A 26,165-nucleotide genomic window follows, 5' to 3' on the forward strand; every position below is an offset into this window, starting at 1 on the left:
GTTCACCTGGAATTCCCAAGCCGCAGGTAAGTCGGTTTCTCTCTGCCGTTGACCTTTAAAAAAGTAAGACGGTGTAGTCCCTCATTTGTCCAGGAGTGTTCTATCGTAGAAAAGGTTTCAGTCGTAGTCATTTGGACACTTTTCAGAATCAAGATGTTTCGGCTCCCATCCGGAAGTCATTCTCAATTGTGAAAAAATGGGACGGGAACTAGAAATTTAAGCTACTCTGTGTTACATAAGCAATCTACATCTAAATAAGGAATCTACCTGAGTATCTGTTAATAGCTAGTTTCACCTGAAACTGACCTAATTGTTTCCAAGATGGCCCAGTAATGGTATTGTAAACAATAGGCCTGATTACTGAACTACAAAGGATCTTTAGACAGCATGATGTTCCTGTTTTCATTAAACCAGGCAACACTTTAAGACAGAAACTTGTTCACCCTAAGGACAAGTTGCCCACACAAAAACAGAGCAATGTAGTTTACTCAATTCAATGCAGTGAGGAAAACTGCAAAGAAAGGTACATAGGTGAGACCAAACAGCCACTTCACAAAAGACTTTATCAGCACAGATGACACGCTAACTCAGGATTACAGAGCGCCGTGCATTTGCATCTAAAAGCTACAAACCACACATTAGAAGACAGCGAGGTGAAGATTCTAAGTAGAGAGAAGAGTTGGTTTGAACGGGGTGTCAAGGAAGCCATTTTTGTGAAAAAAGAGAACCCCTCTTTGAACAGAAATGGTGGTCTGAGATTCAATCTGCCCAAAGTCTATCAGAGTGTATTAACACCTTGGTCACGCCAATCACATGCTAATCAGGTACTTAACTTTAAAAAAAGTTTTTATAAATAAATTTACAGGCCCAAGCAGTTGCCTGGTACCTCAGTCCTAATGCAGAAATAATTATTTGTGCTCATTGGTATAAATCACCAACTTCAGTTCTCATTTTCTTGATGTTAGGGGGAAATCAAAAAAATCAAAGTCTTGTAACTGCACTGAAAAGGTTTTATTCATCATGCCTGGTGGTCACAAATAACTACCTGGATATGTGCATTAATTGTAACTGTAATAGAGTTTATCCACTACAAATAACTGACAGAGAGACAAAGCATCATGTAGCGAAACATGACGGGTGAAATGGAAGCCATAATCAGAACAAAGATTTGCTAAAATTGTTAGCTTTTGATTCCATAACTAGAGTAACATATCTGTTCCTCATAAGTGTGCGTTTTGTCCACTTCGTGTTCACACCAGAAAGAACCACAGCAGAGGTTTCTCTGAGGAGACAGAAACTAACCTATTCAACTGGTCTTGCTGTAGAATGTCAGACCCCCACCTGTAAATAATTTTACAGTAGGAATCTTTGTGTCTGAAACCAGTGTTAATTTCAACTCTGAAAAAAAACAAAAAAACAACGTAGTATGACAACCCCCATCTGTACAAATCACTTGGGGGGAAAAAAATCCTTGTGATTTTGTAAATGGGCACCAAAATAATGTAAATGCTGGATTTTTGGTGATTTTTTTTTAAAATCCCTCTTCAATGCTCGATGCTCTCATAGACTTCAAATCTGTACTGGATACCATTCTCCTCCTGCAGCTCTTGTAGCACTCCTGGAAACCTGTAGGAGAAAGAAGCCTTACTGTATGTTCCATCAGGTATAGACATATATGTGAAAGGTTTAAGGGCTGTCTTAATTCAATGTGCATAATTCAAAATTCAAGAGAAGTTCCTAATTTCAGCAGCCAACAGCTGTCTTACCCAGAACACTTCAAGGGATGTTAAAAAAAATAAAAATAAAAGTTTTTTTACTACTACTACTACTACTACTACTACTACAATTTTTAAATGCATTTGGATTTGGTTTTATAATGTAAAGTGAATCACCTATAAAAAAGAAAATTCGAGTTTATTTACACCCTGGGTCTTATTTGTTTCTTAACAGAAGAATTATGACCCAAACTGTGTGTTGTAAACATCCATCGCAGTTTACAGACCCACTTCCTGCCTCAAACTACCTTACTTCCTGTAGCTGTGCACACAGTTTTCCTGTACAATGAAGGATTATTTCAGGTATGCTCACTTTGAGTTTGACCTCCAAATAAAGTGTTTGATAATCTGGATAATAATTATAAAATAATGGTTAGTACAATATTATTATTGAAAAAAATGACGGCTAAAACTAAGTAAGACTTAAGTTGCAATAAACCTAAATTACCCACAAAAATCAGGGACGCAAACTAACCAGGGGTGAAAAAGGTGACAAAAATGTGAACCCTTCCCCCCCAGGAAGATTTATTTATTTATTTATAAATATCAGCTTTAAAATGTGAATTTACAAAATCGATTTTAGCATGAGGATATAGGGAAAAACTCACCCTTGAATTATGACATTGCTATTTAACATAAATGCTTCACTCTTCTCGGGTGCTTTTTTTGGTTGCTTTTTTTTTGACAACTCAAATGGCATGGTTCTAATTTAATTCCCTGTGACTCTGTCCTAGCAGACCCAGACACCACCCCCAATTTCAAAAACTCATCGGCTCTACACAAATCACACAGTTGACCTACTTTGGATTCAAAACGGCGATTTCACCGAAAGGTGAGAAGTTTGCATCCCTGAAAAATGTGCTGAGCATGTGTGCTGATCTTACTCTGGCAGCAGACGATATTTGTCTGGACTGATTTCAGGGAGGAATGTGTCACACTCAAACTGCTTCAGGATTCGTGTGACGAACAGTCTCCTGGTCCCGGGGGTCTCCATCAACTCCTGGGTAGCCCAAAGCAACCAAAATATAATTACAGAAAGGCCGCTATGCAGAAGTGTGTTTAATTTCAGCTCACCCTGAAGTGGTTCACCATGACCATCAATGATGGCTGTAACTAGTATAACAGTTAAATTAAACATTGGATAATTATTTGGATATTATTTAGCATTTAATCTGAAATCAGATACTCAATCCTACTGTTTAATGCTTATTTGAAAATGGCCAATTTCTGTAGCATTTTCCCAGCAAGAATTTTCCAGATTGAAAATTAAATTAAAGTTTGTAAAATAGTAAAATTCCCCAACATAGTCTGAAATCTTTTTCTCAGATTTTAAAACATCCCAAAACTTGTGAGCAGTGGGCAACCTGGGTGTTCTATGCAGTACCTTGTAGAGAGAGCTGCCTCCTATAACCCAGACCTGGTCAGCCTGATCTGCCAGCTCCGTGTCAACCAGCCTGAGAGCTGAGCTGAAGTCTGTCGCTAGGTGGTGTGCTCCTGCAAGGGGCACTCTGGAAGAGAATTGGCATTTATATAAGGTCACTGTTACAACTGTGCAATAAATGAAAATTTCACTTTAGCACACCTTTAAGCCCTGCATAATGGTTCCTGAGCAGTGTTACATCCTGCTAACTGGCCATCATGTTACTTATTGACTGAGGAAACATTTTCTCCCTTACCTCTAGTGGTATCTATCCATGCTAGGTTTTATTTGCCCAAGTTTTGAGATTCATTATCTGTCGCTGAGAGTTCTGCCTCAACCCCAATACAATAGCAGTGAAAGGAATTTAGTTTTTGGTCAGTCTCTTTCAATGCCAGCCTAATTAATAATGGCAATTGTCAAAGAGACACCATGTCTTTCACTGCAATCGGGAACTCTGTTGTCCATAATTAAATTTGCCTGTTTAATAATTACCAAAGGAAGTTGGGACGAAGGTGTCTCCCATTTGGGGGAAAATATAGTCATCTACAAGGCTCTGTTAAATAAAACCACATCCTAGTCCATATTTGTTTTTGTTTTGGTTTTTTTTACTTCTACAAGCTGCATTTCTTATCAGAAATAAGTCCTGCCTACTAAGAATATATAAAAATGTAAAAAATTATTATCCGTTAAAACTGTTAAATATAAAAATAACATCAGATTTATCTATAAACTCAGCATTAAAAGTTGAAATATGAATGACAGCAAAAACAGTGGTTCAATACGCTGCAATAGAAGTTAACAGAATTGGAACAAACTGAACAACAATTTCAGTCAAATAGAAAGCCTTATATGCAAGTTGCAGTGTATCTACAGTAAAACAGCATTATCTGCGTGTGACCAAGCGGCAATCTCTTGGGCTGAAAAATGAAGCCAATGCAGAAGTGCCAAAACTGCAGTTCCTCGAATAGCCACTTGAGGCTGGCTCCAAAAGCAAGTCAATCTCCATAAGCCCATGTTAAAAATGGGCAACTTCACAGCAGAAATGAACATGTTTACAGTCTGGTACAAAAAACGGTTTTGGTCTCTAATTTCCCTGTTCATGACAACTGTACGGAGGGATGAATTTCTATATAACTCACCTGTTTAAATTATAAAGGCTTAAAGTTATGCATAATTAAGGACATGGCCTCTTTGAGTGACAGGTGGGTGCTGTCACAGGCGGCTGGTTTCAGCAACCAGGCTTCATTCAGCCCATCTCAGCTCCACCCATGCTCCACGTCTTTGCCCATTTTTGGATTAGCCGGCGGCTTCAGGCACTGCCAAGATGGCGTCGGCCAGAGCCACCACACTGGCTCTTCAGAAACCAATCAGTGACATCACGGAGACTACATCCATATTTTATACAGTCTATGAGTGAGACACATACTTGCGCTCCCTGCTGAGGACAATGTTGATCCTATTATTCAGAGGTCTGTTCTTCTCTGGGATGGAAAACCACGTCTTCCTGCCCATGATCACAACATTCTGCTTGCCTGCAGGACAGCAAGGTTTGAATGAATGAATTAGTAGTTAACTACTTGATGTACAGGTAGTTCTTACACATTTAGAACTTCCTCTATGCAAGGCTCCAGGATACCAGCTATACTGTTTCATCACATAGTGATTGTTGCTTTAGTGTGGCCACATTTTTACTTGACACATAAAAAGGGGGTTGGGTCTGGAATATAGATCATGAGGGAATTGGGTGGAGGTCAAATTATGTTCACATCACTGGCTTCATCTATCTGTTAAAGTGATCCATTATATATTGTCCATTACATTAACATCATTTTGGCATTATTCAGACATGACCATTACGGATAGAGCTACAATGCTCATCCGATATTTGGCTCCTAGTCCACAGAAGCAACGGTTTCACTGCAGGAGAACAGATGCGAGTTGGAAAAAGAAAGCGGATTCTCTTACAGGCTGCATTAGTGATGGATTTTAAAACTTATTTTGAAGTTAATGCCTGAATTACTCGTCGAGAATCTCCTAAGAAGTTCTCTCATCAGTTTCATCATTTATTAGTTGTAATATTCACTTTATTTTGCTGCCTGTTTTATAATGTCTGAAAGTTCACAATCACAGAACGTTAAACTCTTTGTTAATTCGAATTTGCTCACATGCTATATGTTAACTGCTGAAAATTGGAAATATAGTGTTGGGACTCCACAGATGAATTCATTCATTTGAGTGATTGTTAACTGAACCTTTGTTAGGAGACTGCATTCTCTTTTGTCCCACAATCCTGGGAGCCATTGAACGCAGCACTGGCCAGTCTGACCTGTGACCCAGATATCACTAGGTTAATAAAAATTCTATTATATTGATATAGCACCAATTCATAACAGAAGTTATTGCACTTTTCCTATAGAGCAGGTCTAGACCGTACTCGATACATTATTTACAGAGACCCAACAAATCCCACCATGAGCAAGCGCTTGGCGACAGTGGCAAGAAAAAAAACAAACAACTTCCTTTTAACAGGCAGAAACCTTGGGCAGAACCAGACTCAATGGTGGGCGGGCATCCGCCGCTGCTGTGTTGGGTTTTGAGTGAGTGAGTGAGTGAGTGCGTAATGCAAATTCCACCTAGAATTTTAAAATAGTAATAATGTAACGGTAGTGGTAATATTAATAAAGAAGTAATAATAATAATCATAGGAAAAATAATGGCAATAATAATAATAATAATAATAATAACAGGGCCAATAACAACAACAACTGTAATAGAAGTCAGCGATGCTTTGTTCTGTCTCTCTTTCTCCTGGAATCTTTCACTGCAGCGGACGGCTGTGGCTGTCCCCCTCTCAGTGTAGTATGCTCACCAGCAGACACCCACCTGAACTCTCTCCTCCTGGTTTCGCCGTGCAATCTGCTCGGAGCAGAAACACGCAGCAGAACCGAAGTCTCCTGATCTACCAAAGCGCTGCGAAGACCTCTTAGATCTCTGTAACAAACGGCTGCCACACACAAAACCGGCTAGCTAACTTCACATGCTAACAGGAGCACGAAGCAAATTAACGCCGAGCAGTTAACTCTGTAAGGACAACCAGAGCTGGAGCGACGAGCTTCCTCCGATCGCTACAAGCAGACACTGCACAGCAGAAGACACTTCCACAACGGAAGCGCAATTCTTCCCAGCTTGGCTCATGGTAACATAACAACTGGGCATAGCATAGAATAACAGTGTCTATAGCTAACCAAAGGACTGTTTAACTTTTGTACATGTGAAGTTACTGATGTGTTTTTCTGAGGTTTTGTTGTTGTGATGCGTTTCTGTCAGGTTAATTTGGTAGCCACACGCTAAGTTGATGTTAGTTTATGTTATGCTCCACACAGACAAGAGTCTCTGCACGCTAACTAACTCCTTTTAACTTGGCACCGTTATCCTAAACGGACCACACACATACACCTCTAGTTTGGCCCTTTAAAAGACAACCACACATGGCGGAGAGTAACTTTAAAGCTCCCACTTCACATGTCTCTCTATTTCTGACCACATGGGTTCATGCTCGTGCACGCGAGACATACAGAGGCAGAACAAAGAAACACACATTCCTTTTGGTGTGCACATACACCCTTTGTTCTGTAGTTTAGTGTATTTAGAGTTAGTCTTTATATTGTGTTTTTGCTTTGTTTATCTGTTAAATAAATGCTTGTGTATAATTATGCTGCTTTCTTTAATGGTGCACAAGAGTGAGTAATTTGCCAACCTCTATGTTGAACTCCAAATCCTTAAAATTACTAGTTATTTAATATAATTCTGGTTATAGTTAATTTAATTATTAACCTTTGTTCCAAATTGATAGTTTAGTGTATTTTATGAGACTCAATCAATTAATTGGCTATCATTTCTCTTCTTTAAAAGTTGAGTGGTGCCCACAAGGACTTAATTCATTAAAGTTATTTATCATTATCTTTGATAATTCTGATAGCCATAATTAATTGATCACACTTACACAAGTGGGTACCCCCCCTTTAAACATTGTAAATTCCAACAATTCTTTCCACAGAATCCTTTTTTATTGGACCATTATTATGTATTGTCTATCGCTCCTTTACATAATATGTATTGGCGATTGACCCCTCTTTATCCTTAAAGAAGATAAAGAAGTTTAGCTCCATGGTATAACCACCAAACCTGCAAATTAAAGCAAACATCACAAAAACTTGAAAGGAAATGGCATTCACCAACCTGGTAGAATCTCATTTAGTCTGGCAAGATAGTCTTAAAACATACAGGAAGGCCCTCCATACTGCCAGAGCAGCATACTCATCATTAATTGAGGAAAATAGGAACAATCCCAGGTTTCTTTTCAGCACTGTAGCCAGGCTGACAGAGTCACAGCTCTATTGAGCCATGTATGTATTCCCATAGCCCTTAGTAGCTAGTAACAACTTCATGAGCATTTTAATTATTAGAGACAAAATTCATCACATCCTGCCCTCAACCGGCAACGATTTATAAAGACAGGAACCTTAGAAACAAATAAAAAACCTGATATATATTTAAACTGCTTTTCTTCCATCAACCTTCTTCAACTAACTTCAACAATTTCTTCATCTAGGCCATAAACCTGTCTCCTAGATGCTATCCCAACTAGGCTGCTTAAAGAAGTTTTACCCTTAGTTAGCACTTCTTTATTAGATATGACCAGTCTTTATTAACAGACTATGTACCACAGTCCTATAAAGTAGCTGTAATTAAACCTTAAAAAGCCCACTCTTGATCCAGGGGTTTTGGCCAACTATAGACCTATATCTAACCTTCCCTTTCTCTCTAAGATCCTTGAGAAAGCAGTTGCCATCAGTTGTGTGACTTTCTAAATAACAGTAGATTATTTGAGGATTTTCAGTCGTGATTTAGAGTGCATCATAGCACAGAGACAGTACTGGTGAAAGTTACAAATGACCTTTTAATTGCATCAGACAATGGACTTGTCTCTATACACCATTGACCATCACATCCTATTACAGAGACACTCAGAACATTCAATTGCCATTATCTAAAAGATATAGTTACTCTAGATGGCATTGCCCTGGCCTCCAGCACTACCATAAGGAACCTCTGAGTTATATTTGATCAGGATATGTCCTTTAACTCCCACATAAAACAAACTTCAAGTATTGCGTAACACTGCAAAATAAATAAATAAAATAAAATAAAAATAAAAAAATCAGGCACATCCTGTTGCAAAATGTTGCAGAAAAACTAGTCCATGCATTTGTTACTTCTAGGCTGGATTATTGCAATTCCTTATTATCAGGCTGCTCGAATAAATCCCTTAAAACTCTCCAGATGATCCACAATGTTGTGGCACATGTACTGACAAGAACTAGGAAAAGAGATCATATTTCTCCAATATTAGTTTCTCTGCACTGGCTCCCTGTAAAATCCAGAATAGAATTTAAAATCCTTCTCACCTACAAAGCTCTTGGTCAGGCACCATCGTATCTTAAAAGAGCTCATAATACTTTATTACCCCACTAAAACCCAGAATGCAGGGTTACTTGTGGTTCCTTGAATCTCCAAAAGTAGAATGGGGGCCAGAGCCTTTAGCTATTAAGCTCCTCTCCTTTGTTAATCAGACATAGGAACATTCTCTTCCACAACATTATTTGATTTGATGCTGATATGCTGATGTGAGAATGTTGTTACTTCACTATGAAGGTGAGAAATTCAAAATAATACAGTTTGTAACAAGTCTTTTTTGTTACCTGTGGTTTTCTCTGTCAACGAAGACTGCCTGCTTGAGCTTTTTTTTTTAAATCTGCCCCACCTGCTCAAGAGTCTGCAAGGTAGTCACATTCGTAAAAGGCACATTCCTTTCTGTGACCCAGAAGTGCCTCCACCAGAGTTGCTCATACACCAGAGAGTAGAAGAGTCAACCAATTCTGGGCAGCTCGCCAGCAGGGAATCTTGTGGCTGAGATGAATGCAGTGGCTGTTCCTGGATTACTGTGCTCACAGTATGAGCAACGTGAGAAATCAGATTGAATTGCTAGCCATGTCCAGGTGGGGTGTAAAATAAATATAAAATTGGTGGTCGAGAGCATTGTTTTACAAGTTAGTCCAAAATCTTCCATGTGTGTGAAATTGGGTTAAGATCTGGTTACTGTAAAGGCTGTAGCATTTTATTAACATAATTTTCATACTTAATATGCAACATAACTAAAACCATGATGACTGTTAGTTTGATCTGTGACAGAAATAATAATAATAATAATAATAATAATAATAAAAAATAATCTGCTTAAGTAGCAACATGTTTCCAACGTGGTTTCAACGCCTTCAGTGGATAAGCCCCCTAGGGATACGCCCCCAGCGCTCGAGAGCCGAGAATACTGCTTTTTTTTTTTTTTTTTAAGATTTTGATAACTTCTTTTACTTACTTGGCGATTTTTTTTTATTTTTTTTTTTAATCATTCCAATTTGGCAGGGTGGTTAATAACACATTTTTCTGTGGTGTGACAAACTCAGAACTCATTTATTATTGTTTGATACGGACTTTAAGGGAAAGGTAGTTTAGTTTTTGGTTTAGAAGCGATTATTGTGGTGATATCCACGGTAGAAGTGCAGCTAGACACTTCTACAGCTTTTCTGTTCTAATCCACTCTTATTTCCCATCTCACTATGTTTTACTTAGCACAGTCATAGGACGAGTATAATACAAGATAGTTTCACGTTTACTGTGTGACTAATAAAACTTTGACCTCTGAACCAGTGGAAGCTATGACTGTTTCACTTTAATTAACCTCAAAACAAGGTGAACTTAAGTTACCTTTCACAGATGGAGTAGCTGTCATCTTTCGGAAATGCTTGAATTCGTTACTATAAAAGAAGAACATATTATTAAATTATTGACAAAGTTAATACATTTATAGGTCACTGCTGCTAATACCGCATGAGCTTCTGTCTTGTGCTCTTCGTTGTGTAAACACTAATATTAACCTCAGCCCAACTAACCAGCTTACTGAAGTTTCCATTCAAGGTTTCAGCAATTCCACATTAATTAGAGAACACCAAACCGTCTATCAATGTGACTTACTTGAGTCTAACAGGATGCCAGGGTAAATTTCCATTTTTCCCGATACCCAGGTCCGGACACACCGCCACAATACCGTTTAGAATGCGGGGCATTGTACAACTATGCTATTTTATTTGCTGTGTGTTATCGCCACAGTTTCCCGCCATCGGAAATTACGTTTTTTTTCTCTTCTTCGGCAGGTTTTATGGCAGTTGACAACGTTTCTTCTTCTTCTGTTTCTTCTTCTTCTTGTTTCTTCTTCTTCTTCTTCTGTTGAGCTTTATGGCGGTTGGCATCCCTAATTGTGCATTACCGCCACCTACTGGATTGTAACAGCTTCACAGTTTAAACTATTTACAGTGTCCACCCAAAGTGATCCCATGCCATAATCCATTCTATAACCCAGACCCAATTGTCTGAATTGGTGCAACTCCTTCCCTCAATGTAACATCCAGATCCTCTCCAGATATGTCCACAACATTCAAGAATCTTCTTGCAGCGTCCAGCACCATATTAATCCTTTCCGACTTCCCCTTTATTTCAGCCGCACAATTTATAACCATGGCAATAATTGCCAGAAATCGTTTCTTGTCCATACTGATGTTCTGATCATCTCCATTTCCTTTCTTCTCCTTTTCCTTTTGCACTGCCACCATTTCACAGTTTCTCTCCATACTCTTAGCAGCTTCAGCATATGATAATCCCTTTTCTGCTCTGATCTTATTCATTTTTATTTCCTTAATTCTTTTTGGGCATTGTGCTGATCCCGTATGGTGGTTTCCTTCGCAGTGCAGGCACTTTGCTTGCTCTTTTTCCACTTTGCACTTCTCCACATTACAGTTGTCCTTTCCACATCTTCTGCCTCCTCTACTGCAGCAACATGTCCATATTCCTGACAGCCGAAACATCTGAGAGGAGCTCTCTCATATGGCCTCGCCCTGTAACACACGTAATCTACATACACTCTTTCCGGCAAATCCCCCTCAAACGTCAAAAACCACTGAATTACGTTCCTCCTTCTCCCCATTTCTGAATCTTGTCAACCTTCTTGCCTCACATATATCTTCAACCTCCCGAAATGACTCGGCCTCCACCGACAGTGGCACGCCGATTACTACTCCCTTCTTCTTTATTTCTGCTCCGAGTGGGAAGCAGTTCACACTGCTATGATCTCTAAATGCATGAATCTTCAGGGCTCTATCTCTCTGACGCTTTGATACACATTCAATGATAACCATCCCACTTATTGTTATCCTGACCGCTCGCACATCTCCAAGCTTTCCTCCTACAAACTTTCCGACCTCATGTGGATTCTTGAAAATGCTGTCTGTTTGTGTCACAGCTACCATACCAACAACATACTTCTCCTCTTTCTGACTGGATTCACTTGAGTTACTCTTCTTCCTTTTCTTTTTATTTTCAAATCCTCTCGGGTCCTCGTTTCTAATTTCGCGCTGTGATTCCTCCTCTGACTCCATTTCCGCCTCACAATCGAGATCCTGACAACGTGTCGTTACATCACTACCATCTTATGGAGTTACAGAACTCCCTCAGTGTCAATTTTCTTCAACTGGAGAAAATTCTTCCACTATTTCTGTTATCCCCTTAAAATCTTACAACAATGATCTGTCAGGAGCGGTCAGGAGTAATGTAACAATGCATCCGCATTATTTGGGGCTTTTTCACATTTTTAACTGTTTAATTATATGTTATCTACATTTTTTTCCAACACAAAGATCTAAATGCAGTTTCAAAGCCTTCTCCACTGCCAGTAATAACATTCTGGTGGGAAATGGTGATTCTTGTATTTATTTGGTCTAAAAGTAGTCAAATTTAAACAAGTCAAAGAATCAGCATATAGAATAACCCTAATGTGTAGGTTTTTAACTGTAAAATGTAAACTTGTTAAACAACTTTGGGGAGTTTAGCCCCAAATTCCCAGGAAAAAATAGCAAATGCAAGGATTGGGATTTGAAAGTGGAAAATCCAGGCAATTGGATAAAGGCCTGTTTTGGAACTACACAACAAATTTTATTTTCAACAAAATGTATTTATTACCATGTCACAAACAGAACTGTGTATAAACAATGCACACAAACAATTTCTGACATATATAAAGCAGTGTGCTATTTAACAGCAGGAAAACAATGCAATGGCTCAGATGTAATTCTCAGAGCAGACAGTAGCTTTGGCCATCTACGATATAGATCAACCAATATTTTGTGCCAATCTTCTGAAAAATTACCATTTAGATGGTCCATTGATCATATATGTCCTATTAGAGGTGGATAACACTGATAAGAAGGATATGATGCGCCAATAAGGGCAAATACATGACCACTGAATTTGTTTCAGTCTCTGTCTGACAGTTAGCATCTCAGCTTCAGGGGGCGCTATGACTGTGAATACAGCAGGGGCAGCAGTGCAGCGAGTCATGGATGAAGAGATCACACTCCACACAGAACACACTGCGACATGATGAACAGATGAATATCTAGAAACACAGAAAGGGAGAGAGAGCAGATAAACACAGATGGATAGAGGGACTGAAGTTGCAATGAATAAATGCAAGAACACTATTTTTACACGTAATATTACTTCTTTTTTTTTTACCAACCAGCGATTTACTACTGCACTTCCATATACAGTAGTTGGGGGACTAATAAGACAGACTTAAAAAAGAATGGTCAAAATTGAAGTAGCAGAAGCCAAGATAACCTGACCTTTAGTCCAGAGTATGGGTCAAGCTCCAAAGATATTGGACCTTACAGTTCCTATAATGCAACTTAATAGTGTCTCTTTATTAAATCTTCCATGCCTAGTAAATGACTACATCTTTCAAATTCCACACCTCTAGTTTGTAATGCAGGTCTATCGTAGCTGAACGATTACTGTTAATTGTGACAGTAATAATAATAGGATAAAGATCAGGGTGTCCTAGTGGCCAAGGCGTTAAGGCACAGACCATGAACCACAACTTCCAAGGTTCACATCTCCCCAGGGATCTGTATGTCGTTTCCCATCCCTCTCTTCCCTCATATCCTGTCATCCCTCTACTGTCGCTATCTAATAAAGGCATAAAATGCCTAAAAAAAGGGTTATCACACTAATTTGTAATCCTATTGGTGTGATTATGGCACCGAGGCTCTGGAACAACTTGCCCGAAGAAATTAGGTTGTCTGAGTCAGTGTCTTCATTTAAGTCTCGTCTCAAAACACATTTTTATCTGAAAGCATATCCTGATTTTACCTGAACTGGCTGTTTATTTTACTGTTTATTTTATTGCTTTTGTGTATTTTAGGTATTTTATTACTTTATATCTCGTCATTCACTGTGGTATTTTATTTCTCTTGTTGTGAAGCACTTTGTACTTTGTTTTGAAAAGTGCTCTATAAATAAAGTTTATTTATTAAATTATTTTCCTTCATGTGTAAAATTGGGTGAGTCCCGCTTTAAAGGGAAAAAAGTATGTTTTACTATCTGCAAGGCCTCTACTGTACTTACACTTTTATCTTTCAGCTCCCCTTGACAAGCTTGACAGAACCTAAAACCAAATCACAACAGGTTTAGATACACAGCGGCACAGTATCTGTGTGTGAGTGTGTGAGTGTATCAGAGCCACCTGTCTTCTTGAAGCTCCTCCACAGGACTCTCTATAAAGTCTTGGAGGGGGAAGAGATGGTGGAAGGATCTGGCGAGATGGGGGGCCGACACCAGAGTCAAACCTTGGAGACAACAAACCCCACACACACCAGTCAAAGCTATGGTAGTTGTATTGATTTGAACACACAGTACCTTTAAAGCAGCAAAAATAACTACAATACTTTTTTGATGCCACAGGAAGAAAATTCATCCAAGTGTAATCTATTCTTACACTGACACATACAGACAGACTGAATCCTCCCATCAGACATACCACAGACTTTACACTCCACGGGAAGCTCTGTGTACTTGGCGTGGCACTGCGGACAAAAGTATCCTCCCAGAGACAGACCTGGACCACTGCTGCTGTCCAGATGACTAGGAGACACACCAGGAGCAGCACATTACAAAGAACATTCACTCTAGTAGTGGCTGCTCACAGTCCTGCCCACAAGGATTAAATCACACTACGTTTTCTACTTACGACATGCTGAATGAAGGCTTGGCATCCTGGTCAGTAAGAGAGGCGATGGTGTGCTGAGGAAAACCTGTGCAAACACAGGATTCAGTAGGTCTGAGACAAATATTTAGTAGATAGCCAATCCTAGCCATCAGGAAAAAAACCTAATGTCTCCTGACTAAGTATAAGGTTGATGTTATTCCATATTTCTCTTATTGTCAGTAAACCCCATGAAAAGGCCAAAACCAACAATGTGTTAGTCTGTCTCGCAATACTTTCTACCCTCTCTGTGCCTCAAATCCACTGGTTCCTACTAAAGACGTAAATCTTTTAAGAAAGATTCACAAATATGTAGCTTAATTTTAAAAAAGGCTCAGTAATTTCCTAAAACAGCAAGGCACAGTAGTTTTTAACAAACGTTACTCAAACAGGAAGAAAAAGTGCATTTGTTTGGGACTATTTTCAGTGGCGCATTAATCCACCTTTGGTGCTCTAGTGAGTATTTGGGGCAGCAGGATGGTGTATGCGGGATTGAGTCAAAATAAACTACAGTGTGTGTGTTCATGGTAATGAGGGGTCACATGGGATTTGTTGACAATAAAAAAAATAGAATATCACCAGCCTCATCATTATTTAAGAGGAACCAGGATTTCACCATGTTACCAGTGAGATTTTATTGTTTGGATCCTTGCTCACTGAAATTAATTGGCAAATGTATCACTTTGCCCTCACATATCACTATGTCTACAAAAGCCTAGGTATGGTATGGCAGTAGAATGCCAGTTTGTTAGGCCGACCTTACAGCCAGTTCATAAGTGCTGTTACATTTGCTGTTTTTAACAGCATGTGTTTTAGAAACAGAAGAGGAGCTGATCAAAGATGGAGATAGCATCTGTATACTGACCCATGCGTATTAAAGAGCATTCAGATGAGGAGCTGGCTGGAGGAGGTTTGACATGCAGCATCAGCAGCTCTTTGAAGTGACTCTCGTCCAGGATAACGTGATACGAGCCGCATGTCTCCCTGGTCAACACCGTACACACCCGGACCTCTGCTGACAATCCGATTACTGACACTCGCACCTTCAGAGACTTCAGGGTCTGACAGAGGAGGAACACGATTATACAGGGCAGTATATTTTTAAGATTATTTTTCGAGCATGTGAGAGAGACCAGAAATGTGGGGAGAAACAGAGTTACATTTACATTAAGTTGAAATTAAATGCCAGATATACAGTCAGCCCAGCAGCTGAACTGCATATTAAGCTAATAAGTGGACAATTATGACTGTTCACCCCTAGGCAAGGGTTTAAGGTGTGACTTCACCTTGATCAGCTCATAGATGTTGGCTGGGTCACATGTGGTGAGGCTGCTGAGGATTATCAGGATCTCCCGGCTCGTATGTCCAGGCATGTGCCTTCATACAAAGACAGCACCAACTGAGTGATATTTAGTAGTATTACAGAAACCATTCGAAAACATAAACATTGCAGAACCTACTTGAGGGTCTGTATGGCCAGGTTGAGAGAGTTGTACAGAGATGGCTCTCCAACACACACAGTGTCCACTGCTTTCTTCAGAGCAGCAATGTGCTTCCTTGGATTTCCTGGTGGTGAAACAAAACAACACACAGTACATTAAAGCTGAATCGGGTAACTTCACAGACTTGAGGCCGTAGCTGACAGCCAATGGTAAGTGAAAAGTTTGAACAGATGACAGAGGCAAAAAATCTGTAGCTTTCTCTGGACAGAGTGATGCTCACTTTTGTTTAAAAAGGATGGAGACACATGGTTTATCTATGCATCATTAGTGGGAATGTGACATTTTCCTCTGTTGCTGTAACTACTGGTTTAAATTCAATTCTAACTGATAACATGCCCTTGTGGTTTAAAAGGATAGAGCAAAAACATTTTTACCATTCTGTACAGGGAGCTAGAGAAGAAAAAATATTTTGAAGTTCAAAGATAAAGCATTCGTTTAAGCATTACACTGAGGGGTGGAGTCAGTTTATCCTCACCTGCTAGGTCAGTCAGCTTCTCAGCCCTTTTATTCTTTGTGGTGATAATGCCCACCTGAAGACAATAACACATGTTGTTAGGTCACATAAAAGCCACTGGCAGCTTGTTGAAGGTCCAGTCAACAGCTTTGTTTAAACTTACAACTTCACAACAAAATCTACATAATAGTCCTGGTATATTTCTTTGCTATCCGACCACAAACCTAATTTTGAGTTAATTTAAATTTGTATGTCTGCTTGTTGGAGAGCTAACTAGCAATTTACATGATTGATTATATGAGATAAGAGTGATTATTGGTGTATATAAATAATCAAATTAAAAATTGTGCATTGCCGATACAATTTAGTTATAGTCTTGGAAAATCAAATTTATACCATGAAGTCTTAAAAAGTAGAATACAACCTGATCAAAAACAAAGTATTAAAATGTGTCTGCAGATATTGTACCATTGTAGAAGAATAAGTTAGTGTTTCTGATTAGGGACTGACAGCAGCAGTGCTGTGGTGCCATAACAAATGTACTCCAACATTTGTTGTGTTGTTAGTCTATGTAGTTTCCCATCAATGACTCATTCATGAAGGAGGACTATAAAACCCCAAAATGCTCCCAAATACCCGACTTAACAGTCTTTTTTTTAATTATCATTGATTAATCTATGGATCATTTAACACTTGGTCAAAATGTCAAAAATAATGACAAATTCCCATCAGTTATGATGTTAGTTATGAGAGGTCAGAAATATGTCTAAAGATTGCTTATTTTGTCTAACCATTAGTCCATGTATTCACTTTACAAAGAAAAGGAGGAGATCCCATCTCCCTCTGCTAACACCCGGGCCAAATTTAGTGGCCAGTGCCCTACAATTCCTGTGTACTTACAACATGATGGTGCAGACCTACACTAACTACTTTATATCTTTATGCCATAATATAACTTTTTCACTAATAAACTCACCTCAACCTGCCGTGTTTAAATAAGAGCTGAAGGGATTTAAATGTAAAGTATAAATACAATTCAGTCTAAAACATGCACAAGTCCCATGAAACATACCTGACTGATGGGGTTTTGGTCAAAATATTCATCGACAAAAGCTTCCATCAACTGAAGAGAAAAGGAGACGGTGCTTTACAGCTAATAATACCATATAGCTGCTTGTGTACAGTGTGATGGGTCTGCTACAGAATTTACCTTTAGAGTAGATGCGAGGCGGTTTGGTTTCAAGTCCTGGTCTTCCATACTTCTTGAACAGTCAATCACCAGATAGAGGTGACGCATCTAGAACACATGACATCCCTTAACGGTAGTGATACACTCTAAACATGAGATTTTATTTTCCTAATAGCAAAATACAGTAAGCCTATACAGCAATTAATGTTATACTAATGCTGGGTGTCCAAAGTGGTCCCTAGTAGAGTGTTCTGATACCAACATCATTCTCGTGCACTGCACTTCAAACAGACCAGTTTAACACTTAACAGTTGAGGCTGTTAGCTAATAAAAGTAATAACGGGTAATTGATTTAGGCATTCCAATCAGCAATGGTGCCCTTAAAATTAGGTTGTTTTTGCCATATTCACAAGTGTCATTACAAGTGACCTACTGCTGTGCTATTCATGACTTGTAAGTTATATTAACAGTTATATTGTAAAACAAGAGATACATGATGATGATATGTATTGAAACACTTACCTTATACACAATGTTAACCAAAAGTGTAAGTGGGTATTTTGGTCTTTACAAATATGTAAAGTAATGCTGTGTAGCAATTGCCACCATGTTGACATAAGATCTTGGAGACCTTGGGGTTTAGAACCATACAGATAAAGATGAATGAAGCACAAGGTTCTGTAGGAAGGAGGTGCGACTCACTCACCATTCCAAGCCTCACTTGTCCATGGATCTCTATCACCCTATGAGGTAAACAAGGTAGCAGATAAGTTTGTAATATCAATAACCTTTTAGAGAATTAACTGATTTCTTCTTGGGACTGACCAGTATACTGGACTATATTCAAATGATAATGTAAACTTGAAAATGAAAATGTAATGCCACAATAGCATTATAATTTTCCACGTGTTTGTGTTATTTGAGTAAAAATGAAAATACAATAATCCAATTTTCATTTTCACATAAAAATATGGGTGTTCTATGACTATATTAAAATGAAAATGTAAAAGCTGTTTGACATTTAATTTTCAAAGTTGTAACCCATTTAATTAATATTAAAATGTTAATTAAAATTTGAAAATTAAATATAAACAATGTAACCTGATTTTCCATTTATCAAGCAGTATTTAAGTCAAAATGAAAATGAAATCTAATGCATTTACATTTATATGTCACCGCCTTTTGGGGTCTAAATGAAAATGAAAATTTCTAACAATTTGAAAATGAAAATGAAAACAGACATTTCATTTTCATTAACCCACTGTACAGTGACATTTACATGTCACCATGCTCTTTTGGGGTCAACATGAAAATGTAATCTGTCAGTGCTCTCATCAAGGCGGGGCTTCATTTAGGACGTCACTTGCTTGAACATCTGCGGCTTTGCTCATGTGCATCATCCGCTTGTGGCAGAGAGGCGAGAAGGCGGCCAGGTCTCACTGACTACTGGATTACTGTACAACAACACAACTTTATAACTGTATTCCCTGATTTTGGTGAAACTAGTGATATGGGGCACTGAATTTGATGAATTTATGTGTTTACTGCGACAACGAAGACACGGCGGGTTCAAGCGGGGACAGGAGGGGCGTCAAGTGGTAGAGGAGCGAGAGAGAAATTTGGATTATTACATTTTCATTGTATTTTTTACTCAAATAACATATACATACATATACACATATACATATGTGGAAACTTATAAAGGTAAATGGACTGTATTTGTATAGCACCTTTCTAGTCTTCTGACCACTCAAAACGCTTCACACTACATATCACATTCAACCCATTCACACTGATGGCAAGTGCCAACTGCTCATCAAAAAAAAGAAACTAACTCAGTCACACACAATCACACACCGAAGGAACAGCACTCGGGAGCAATTTGGGGTTCAGTGTCTTGCCCAAGGACACTTCGACACGTAGGCTGGGGGAAGCCAGGATCAAACCACCGACCTTCCGATTGGAAGATGACCTGCTCTACCACCAAGCCACAGCCGCCCCTAATGCTATTGTGGAATTACATTTTCAAGTTTACATTATCATTTGAATATAGTCCAGTATACACTTTGATAGACCAGTGCAGAGTTTTGATATAACAATAAATATACAGCAGCAAGGGGAAAACGTTCCACAAACAATATAGTAGTACATACATTACTCTTAGAAGGAAGAGCATGAGAAGAAAAATGCATTTACCTAATGGATTCAAAAGTACAATAGAGATTATAATGCTTGATTTATTATAACTCATCCAGAGGAGAATAAGTGTCATTTACATCATAACAGAGAAGACGTGTCTAAAGAAATATAATTCTGGCACTATGTGTTTAACTAATTATTCATTCAATTGTTCTCACTTGTCTTTTTACTGGTCAGACAACCTGCACACAAACACACCTTTTCCTTTTAGACTGGAACAGGATCTCTTCCACTGTGGCTTTGAGTGAGCCAGATTCGTCCTCCTTCAACACCTCCCTGTAGGAGAATACACAAGTTCAACAATGTTGCATCAAATGATAACACATACCTCAACTTGAAAATCTCCATAGTTTAACAGTCTTACCATGTCCTCTCATAGCCCCCTTCCCAGCGCTTGGCTCTCTCTGGTTCTTCATCCATAATGTCTACCGGCCAGATATTCAACTAATGCTAATAGCCAAAGAACTGGGAAACAACAGCTTCACATTAATACATACAGTAGCTATGTCTACTGTACAGGGTGTCATACTCCATTTATGCCGAGGAATCGCAAGGAGTCCCTTGCCATGCTGTCATGCTTTAGGAATCATCCTAAGACTGCTCTACAAAGTAGGTAGTAAAGACAAATAAGAAACGCATTGTTCAGTTGCTAAGTATAACGTTACTGAATAGAATTTACGTCACCGTGTCAAAACAGAAAGCATTATCGGAGATAAGTTATACAATAGCTAACATTAAGTCTAAGCCGAATTATTTGCTGACCATACTGAATATCAATAGCATTATGTACATGTCGTTATTTGTGCCGAATACTGTATATCAGAATACACTAATGATTCCTAAAATACTGTGTTCCACAAAGTAGGGACTGATCGACTCTAGTATTGAGTTCCAAGTATAATGTTACTGAATGGAGTTTGGCATGTCAAAACCGGAACACATTATCGGATATTCTAGAATCGCGTTATAAACCATAGCTAACGCCAATTGTCTAAGCCGAATTATTTGCTGTCCTCAACAGCATTATGTACATCTTGTTATTTCAAATTAAACCTTGCAGTTAGATAAGGTAATTTCAAGGTCACAAGTGACTACTCGAAGTAAGTAACCTTAAGTAATTAAACAGCTAGCTAGCTAACAATTCTGTTAACGAGCGTTATTGGGGGTTGTATAATTAGAATCAGAAAATCAGAAATACTAAGTAATTCAAGATACTATCGTGAACCGAGTTATGATACATAGTATCTAGTTAATATCTTCTTATTGTGTGTGATACTACTTACTATCTCACTACGCTAGTTAAAAACCATCAGTTGTACCAACGATGCTCTATAAGAGTACCGGTATAGTGCAACGTCAGCTTGTGCAACGGAGTTTTTTTTCCGGAAAGAAACATGATCTCGAGAAAAGCATCCGCTCAGTTTACTGTTGATTACATTACATCTGCTACTAATACTACAATTAATAACAGCATCAGTGGAACCTATGTTAATATGTTATTTCAAATACAGTAATACAAGGACCTCAATAACTATTATTTTTATTGAAAGCTTAAATCCCTGCTTTGTCCAAAAATCTTATACAAATAATTTTGTGATTGCACACCTAAATATATACATTACATACATCATTTCAACAGGCATGATTTCCAACAATGGAAAATCCTCCCACCATGTCAATATAGGCTATTAATATACAAGGTCTGAAGAATTGTTAATTTGCTTTTGAATAGAGTAGTAATGAGAAATGAAATTCATTACTGTAAAAGAAAAATGTTGGACAAATGTTAATAGCACACATAAAGGGAATGGAGCCATCATTAATCAATTAGTTACACTTGAGCTTTTCCTTTTAATATCCACCTTGAGAAAAGTCTCTATAAGAACTTACAATTACAAGGACACTGATGTTTCATCATTTACAGAAAACAGCACAAAAAAGTACAGAAAAGTTTACTACAGAACCATTTAAATTGTTTCTAAAGACTAAAAATAAACGTTATTTAATAGGGATGGTCAGTGATTTAACGATACCAAGCAAATCTCATCTTGTCTCATCTTACCTGTGCCTTCATTGCACAAGAAACTGTCAAACATGTTTTTTTAAAAGACTATAAATGAATCACAATACTGAAGCAAAAACATTTTATATCACATCTCTGACTTTCTACCTTCAGGAGAGAAACAAAATAAAATACATTTTATACACCTAAATAATTCTTCATGAAAGTCACAGGAAGTTGAAAAAATGATCAAAGACAATAGTTAAAAAAAATCCACATTTCTTTCACCCCTTCTCTTCTGGATGAAAAAACCTGGTGGCATGATACAGATGTAATAAAAGCAATAGACTTTCACTATAGTGATCCCATATAGGTTTATGATCAACTCAAACACAGTGGGGTGGGAAATTACAGATTTGTCTCTTTCCCTGCATGAGGGGGTCAGAGGTGAAGGTTCAAGGTCGGCAGTCATATTCAAGGATCTTCCTCTTGATGTGCGACAGTTTGGACCTGAGATATTTACACCTCTTCTTCTTAATCTCATAGTTTGGGGACTGCAGTGGATAAGAAATATTTCAAACAATTAGATTATATTCACAAAACCTCACTGTAAAGAACAACACTGCTGGAAATCACTGTATATGCCTTACTTTCTTGAGGTTCTTCAGTTTGGTGTATTCATCCATGGCATCCTGAGATTAGAAAGCTAGTGGTCAATGATCTGTGACCACTCAGAAGAAAGCACCATCCTAGATTCACACACACATTTGTTTTATGCTAAACCATGGTTTCTCAGCTTTTTCTGACCCTTGACCCCATTTTTTGACCAAAAATTCTAACTACCCCAGCAATCAGAGATGTCTGAATTTGGCTATAAATCACACGCATATAAACATATCAGTCTTAGAAATCTGCTGCAACACATTTATGCATATTAAAAGGGAGTGTTATTTACGGATGGGGTGCAAAACGGGGGAGGCACGTCAAATCATTGTTTAAGCACTGGGGAGGGACTTGTATTTTGGCAGTTATTTAAAATTATATTTTTCCCTTTTCAAAATACGTGTTTTACCGCTGAATGATGACAGGACTCACTAAACTTGGTATCTCCCACCCCTACCAGTCCAACAAAGTAAGTACTGGTAAGTAAGACTGGTAGTTAGCTTTTTTTCCCGACAAGGGAAGGGGGGTCAGAGGGCCAAGGTTTAAGAGTCATGGTTCGCTATTAAAGGTAATGGTTGGAAAACATCAGCCTTTCCTTTTTATTTTATCCAATACTACCTACCTTTGGTGTGAATAAACCTAAGCCACCCCTATGATGTTCCCAAAACCTGGCATGAGAAACTCTGAACTAAATGTAATGCCCACCTTAACTTTACCCTAATGACAAAAATCAAGGAATGCAACATGTTTCTGGTAGATGGTCAAGAACAGTTAGTCAAGAAGGCAAATTTTTGTCTGTAGTTCTTGGCTAGAAGGTTAAAAAGTACCCAAAAGTCACTACTAGGAACATATGGATCATTTTCCTGTCTGTTTCATTACCTGACCACTTTCTCATCTTTATCTAAACCTAATTCTATTTGCAAGCATAACCACACATCATAGACAAGTTCTTTGAAGAAGGGTGGACTGGTCATCCTCACTTCAAAAGAGCCAAAACTCAAACTGGCACTGCCACACTCACCAGGAACTGTGGACTGCCTTCAGGGTGTCTGTCCAGCTCTCTGTCCAGGTCAACCAGCTTCTGGTTTATGCTGTCCAGCTCAGCCTGCAGGCTCTTGTACTCCTGGTGATCCCGGTCAAACTCCCGTTTGTAGTTCAGGCGCTCCTGCTCATCCACAATGGAAGAAAACAAACTGCAGACGAGAACAGAATAAAATTAACTTAGGCAATTTATTATGTGGCAACTAGACATTAATAGTAATACACTCTATTAAATACATTTGGTAATGCACACACAAGATGGATTTATGGTCAAGAAATACAAATCAAACCCAGTCAAAGACATTCATTATCATAACTAGAAAAGCAGCTCAATATCTTTCTTATAATCATTACTATCATTCGCTATCAGATGCCTTCACATCCACTCACACACTGAAGTCCTCCTCCTCCAGGTCATCTCCAGACTCCACACCAGTGTCATAGTCCTTCAGCCTGGGCTTCAGGCCCACCACAGAGCTGCTGATGTCAGAGTCTCTGAAAATAGAATTATTGATTTATACATTTTTGTAGCAGCCTTGTCGAGTACCTTTTATTTCAAAGCCATCACAGACCTACTCCTGAACTCCCTGCAGTTCGCCTACAGAGCCAACAGGTCTGTGGATGATGCCATCAACATGGCCCTCCCCTTTATCCTCCAGCACCTGGACTCTTCAAGAACCTACACCAGGATCCTGTTTGTGGACTTCAGCTCTACCTTCAACACTATCATACCGGATCTGCAGCAGGACAAGCTGTCCCAGCTGAGTGTGCCTGACAATCCACCTGCAGGTGGATCACAGACGTCCTGTCTAACAGGAGGCAGCACGTGAGGATGGGAAAACATCTTTCCAACTCCCTGACCATCAGCATCGTTTCCCCTGCACCTCCAGTCATCAGTCCGTCAACCTCATGAAAATTTTCTGATGACACTGTCTGACTCACTGGGCCCTCATCATCTCTAGTGGGGATGAGTCCGCCTACAGGTGGGAGACTGACCATCTGGTGACCAGGTGCAACCTAAACAACTTGGAGCACAACGCTCTAAAGCCAGTGGAGATGGTTGTGGATTTCAGAAAGAGCCCAGCCCCATCCGCCCCCCATTTGACACTGTGGAGGCACCATCAACACCCAGAACCTAAAGTCCAAGAAGGCACAGCAGAGGATGTACTTCCTGCAGCAGCTGAAGAAGTACATCGACTTTGGTACACCGCTATCACTGAGTCCATCCTCACCTCCTCCATCACCACCTGGTATGCTGTTGCCACTGCCAAGGACAAGGGCAGACTGCAGGGTATCATTTGCTCTGCTGAGTAGGTGATTGGCTGCAATCTGCCATCCCTCCAGGACCTGTACGCCTCCAGGACCCTGAGGCAAGCAGGAAATATTATGGCCAACCCCTCCCACCCCAGACACAAACTTTATGAAACACTCCCCTCCGGCAAGACACTGGGGTCCATCAAGACCAAAACCTAACACCACAAGAACAGTTTCTTCCCAACTGCAGCTGACCTCATCAACAAGGCCCGGGAGCCCCACTGTCACGGACTCTTATGCCCCATGGACATTACATGTCACAGTGTCATAAAGTCTTTTTATTTGCACATTTGTGGAGCCTCTGCATCTAACGTGAAGAGTTAGATTAATGCAAATTTCTGTATTATTATTTACACATTGCATATATTCTTTATATAATGAACATTTGCACATTCCTAAGTCAATATTTTCTACATTCCATTCTCTTCATTTTAAACGTTGTACAGCTCTTTTCACTTTAATATATATATATATATATATATATATATATATATATATATATATATATATATATATATATATATATATATATATATATATATATATATATTTTTTACTATTTGATTGTAAATTTATATGTATTTTACATTTTTCCCCTCCTACTTTGTATATTTTTTTCTCTTACTTTGTGTATTTTGACCTTTATGCACCACAACAGCAATGCAAATTCCTTTTATGTGAAAACTTGGCAATAAATCTGTTTCTGCTTGTGATTTCTGATTCTGATATTTATCCAGTAAAGTTTTGCTGACAGTGATGTTTTTTTTTGTTGTTTTTTTTCCCCCAGGAACCCCCTCTATTCACACTCACACAGTTACACACATTCACAACTGGAAGCTGCCCAGCACAGCCACTCTGATCAGTTGAACATCACTTAATTTTCATCACAAATAGTTATATGCTAATTCATACATTTAAAGATATTAACTATATATAAATGTGGGCACATTCACTTTTCTGTACGTGGACCCTTTTTCATGTGCATATGTTTACTTTAATCAAAATTACTGTTCTGATTGTTCATGATGAAACAATAGTAACACTGGTCAGTGAGTTATGAGACCAAGTAGCTGCTAAGATCAACCATACTACATATTTTTAGATTGCTTGTTAGTAAAGACTGTTAAAAAAAGCAGTCAGCTAATCTGAGTAAACTTAAAAAAACGTTTTGAATATTCAGAGATGTTATTTACTGAGCTTCAAAAGCACTGCTCTCATGAACAGTCAACCCATATAATGTGTAATTCATGTATTTTTTCCTTGCTTAAGATGTTCGCAACAAGATACAAAAATATCATTATCTAATCAGGAATTAATTCTTAATTTTTAGGGACAGACCCAACTCAGCAAACTGGCCCCATATTAAGAGCCAGAAATTTGTAATTTTGTGAACA

The 26,165-nt window shown here is 38.7% G+C and overlaps 3 protein-coding genes across 7 annotated transcripts in view; all 3 read right to left on the reverse strand.

The window, feature by feature from the left end:
* Window positions 1-996: 996 nt before the first annotated feature.
* dhfr (dihydrofolate reductase) lies at window positions 997-10,508 on the reverse strand. Its single transcript, XM_044195622.1, has 6 exons — window positions 10,288-10,508; window positions 10,021-10,070; window positions 4,622-4,727; window positions 3,160-3,283; window positions 2,660-2,775; window positions 997-1,626 (listed from the first exon to the last, which is right to left on the reverse strand). The coding sequence occupies exons 1-6, from the start codon at window positions 10,377-10,379 to the stop codon at window positions 1,545-1,547; spliced, it is 570 nt and encodes a 189-aa protein (XP_044051557.1). The 5' UTR covers window positions 10,380-10,508; the 3' UTR covers window positions 997-1,544.
* A 1,787-nt stretch (window positions 10,509-12,295) lies between these two features.
* On the reverse strand, window positions 12,296-21,149 carry gtf2h2 (general transcription factor IIH, polypeptide 2). Of its 5 annotated transcripts, XM_044195617.1 has the most exons (15): window positions 21,035-21,149; window positions 20,116-20,216; window positions 19,950-20,027; window positions 18,259-18,295; window positions 17,574-17,660; window positions 17,436-17,486; window positions 16,385-16,439; window positions 15,868-15,973; window positions 15,694-15,784; window positions 15,273-15,468; window positions 14,393-14,456; window positions 14,183-14,286; window positions 13,889-13,991; window positions 13,771-13,810; window positions 12,296-12,760 (listed from the first exon to the last, which is right to left on the reverse strand). In XM_044195617.1, the coding sequence occupies exons 2-15, from the start codon at window positions 20,169-20,171 to the stop codon at window positions 12,650-12,652; spliced, it is 1,179 nt and encodes a 392-aa protein (XP_044051552.1). In that variant the 5' UTR covers window positions 20,172-20,216; window positions 21,035-21,149; the 3' UTR covers window positions 12,296-12,649. The 5 variants fall into 5 exon arrangements, with proteins under 5 accessions (XP_044051552.1, XP_044051551.1, XP_044051553.1 ...); XM_044195616.1 differs by lacking the exon at window positions 13,771-13,810; XM_044195620.1 differs by lacking the exon at window positions 14,183-14,286 and having other exon boundaries at window positions 12,621-12,760.
* A 126-nt stretch (window positions 21,150-21,275) lies between these two features.
* LOC122876218 overlaps window positions 21,276-26,165 on the reverse strand; it is a 34,587-nt gene continuing 29,697 nt past the window's right edge. The window contains exons 13-16 of the mRNA XM_044196254.1: window positions 23,848-23,952; window positions 23,438-23,609; window positions 22,404-22,445; window positions 21,276-22,307 (exon numbers count right to left, since the gene is read on the reverse strand). Of these exons, the coding sequence (XP_044052189.1) occupies window positions 22,209-22,307; window positions 22,404-22,445; window positions 23,438-23,609; window positions 23,848-23,952 (418 nt within the window). The 3' untranslated portion in view covers window positions 21,276-22,208. The remainder of the gene's footprint in view (window positions 22,308-22,403; window positions 22,446-23,437; window positions 23,610-23,847; window positions 23,953-26,165) is intronic.

Source organism: Siniperca chuatsi, linkage group LG5 (genome assembly GCF_020085105.1).
Source record: "Siniperca chuatsi isolate FFG_IHB_CAS linkage group LG5, ASM2008510v1, whole genome shotgun sequence".
Lineage (NCBI taxonomy): Eukaryota > Metazoa > Chordata > Actinopteri > Centrarchiformes > Sinipercidae > Siniperca > Siniperca chuatsi.

Bases quoted from the DNA above. Each gene is read 5' to 3' on its own strand.
- dhfr (XM_044195622.1), bottom strand. From the start codon at position 10,379: ATGCCCCGCATTCTAAACGGTATTGTGGCGGTGTGTCCGGACCTGGGT. The intron at 10,071-10,287 runs GTAAGTCACATT...CTTCTTTTATAG, and splicing joins TGGCATCCTGTTAGACTCAA to TAACGAATTCAAGCATTTCC. The intron at 1,627-2,659 runs GTAAGATCAGCA...TTTCTCCTACAG, and splicing joins AAATATCGTCTGCTGCCAGA to GTTTCCAGGAGTGCTACAAG.
- gtf2h2 (XM_044195616.1), bottom strand. From the start codon at position 20,171: ATGGATGAAGAACCAGAGAGAGCCAAGCGCTGGGAAGGGGGCTATGAG. The intron at 17,487-17,573 runs GTAAATTCTGTA...TTTTCTCTTCAG, and splicing joins GCCTCGCATCTACTCTAAAG to TTGATGGAAGCTTTTGTCGA. The intron at 13,992-14,182 runs GTATGTCTGATG...GTTGTCTCCAAG, and splicing joins CGTGGAGTGTAAAGTCTGTG to GTTTGACTCTGGTGTCGGCC.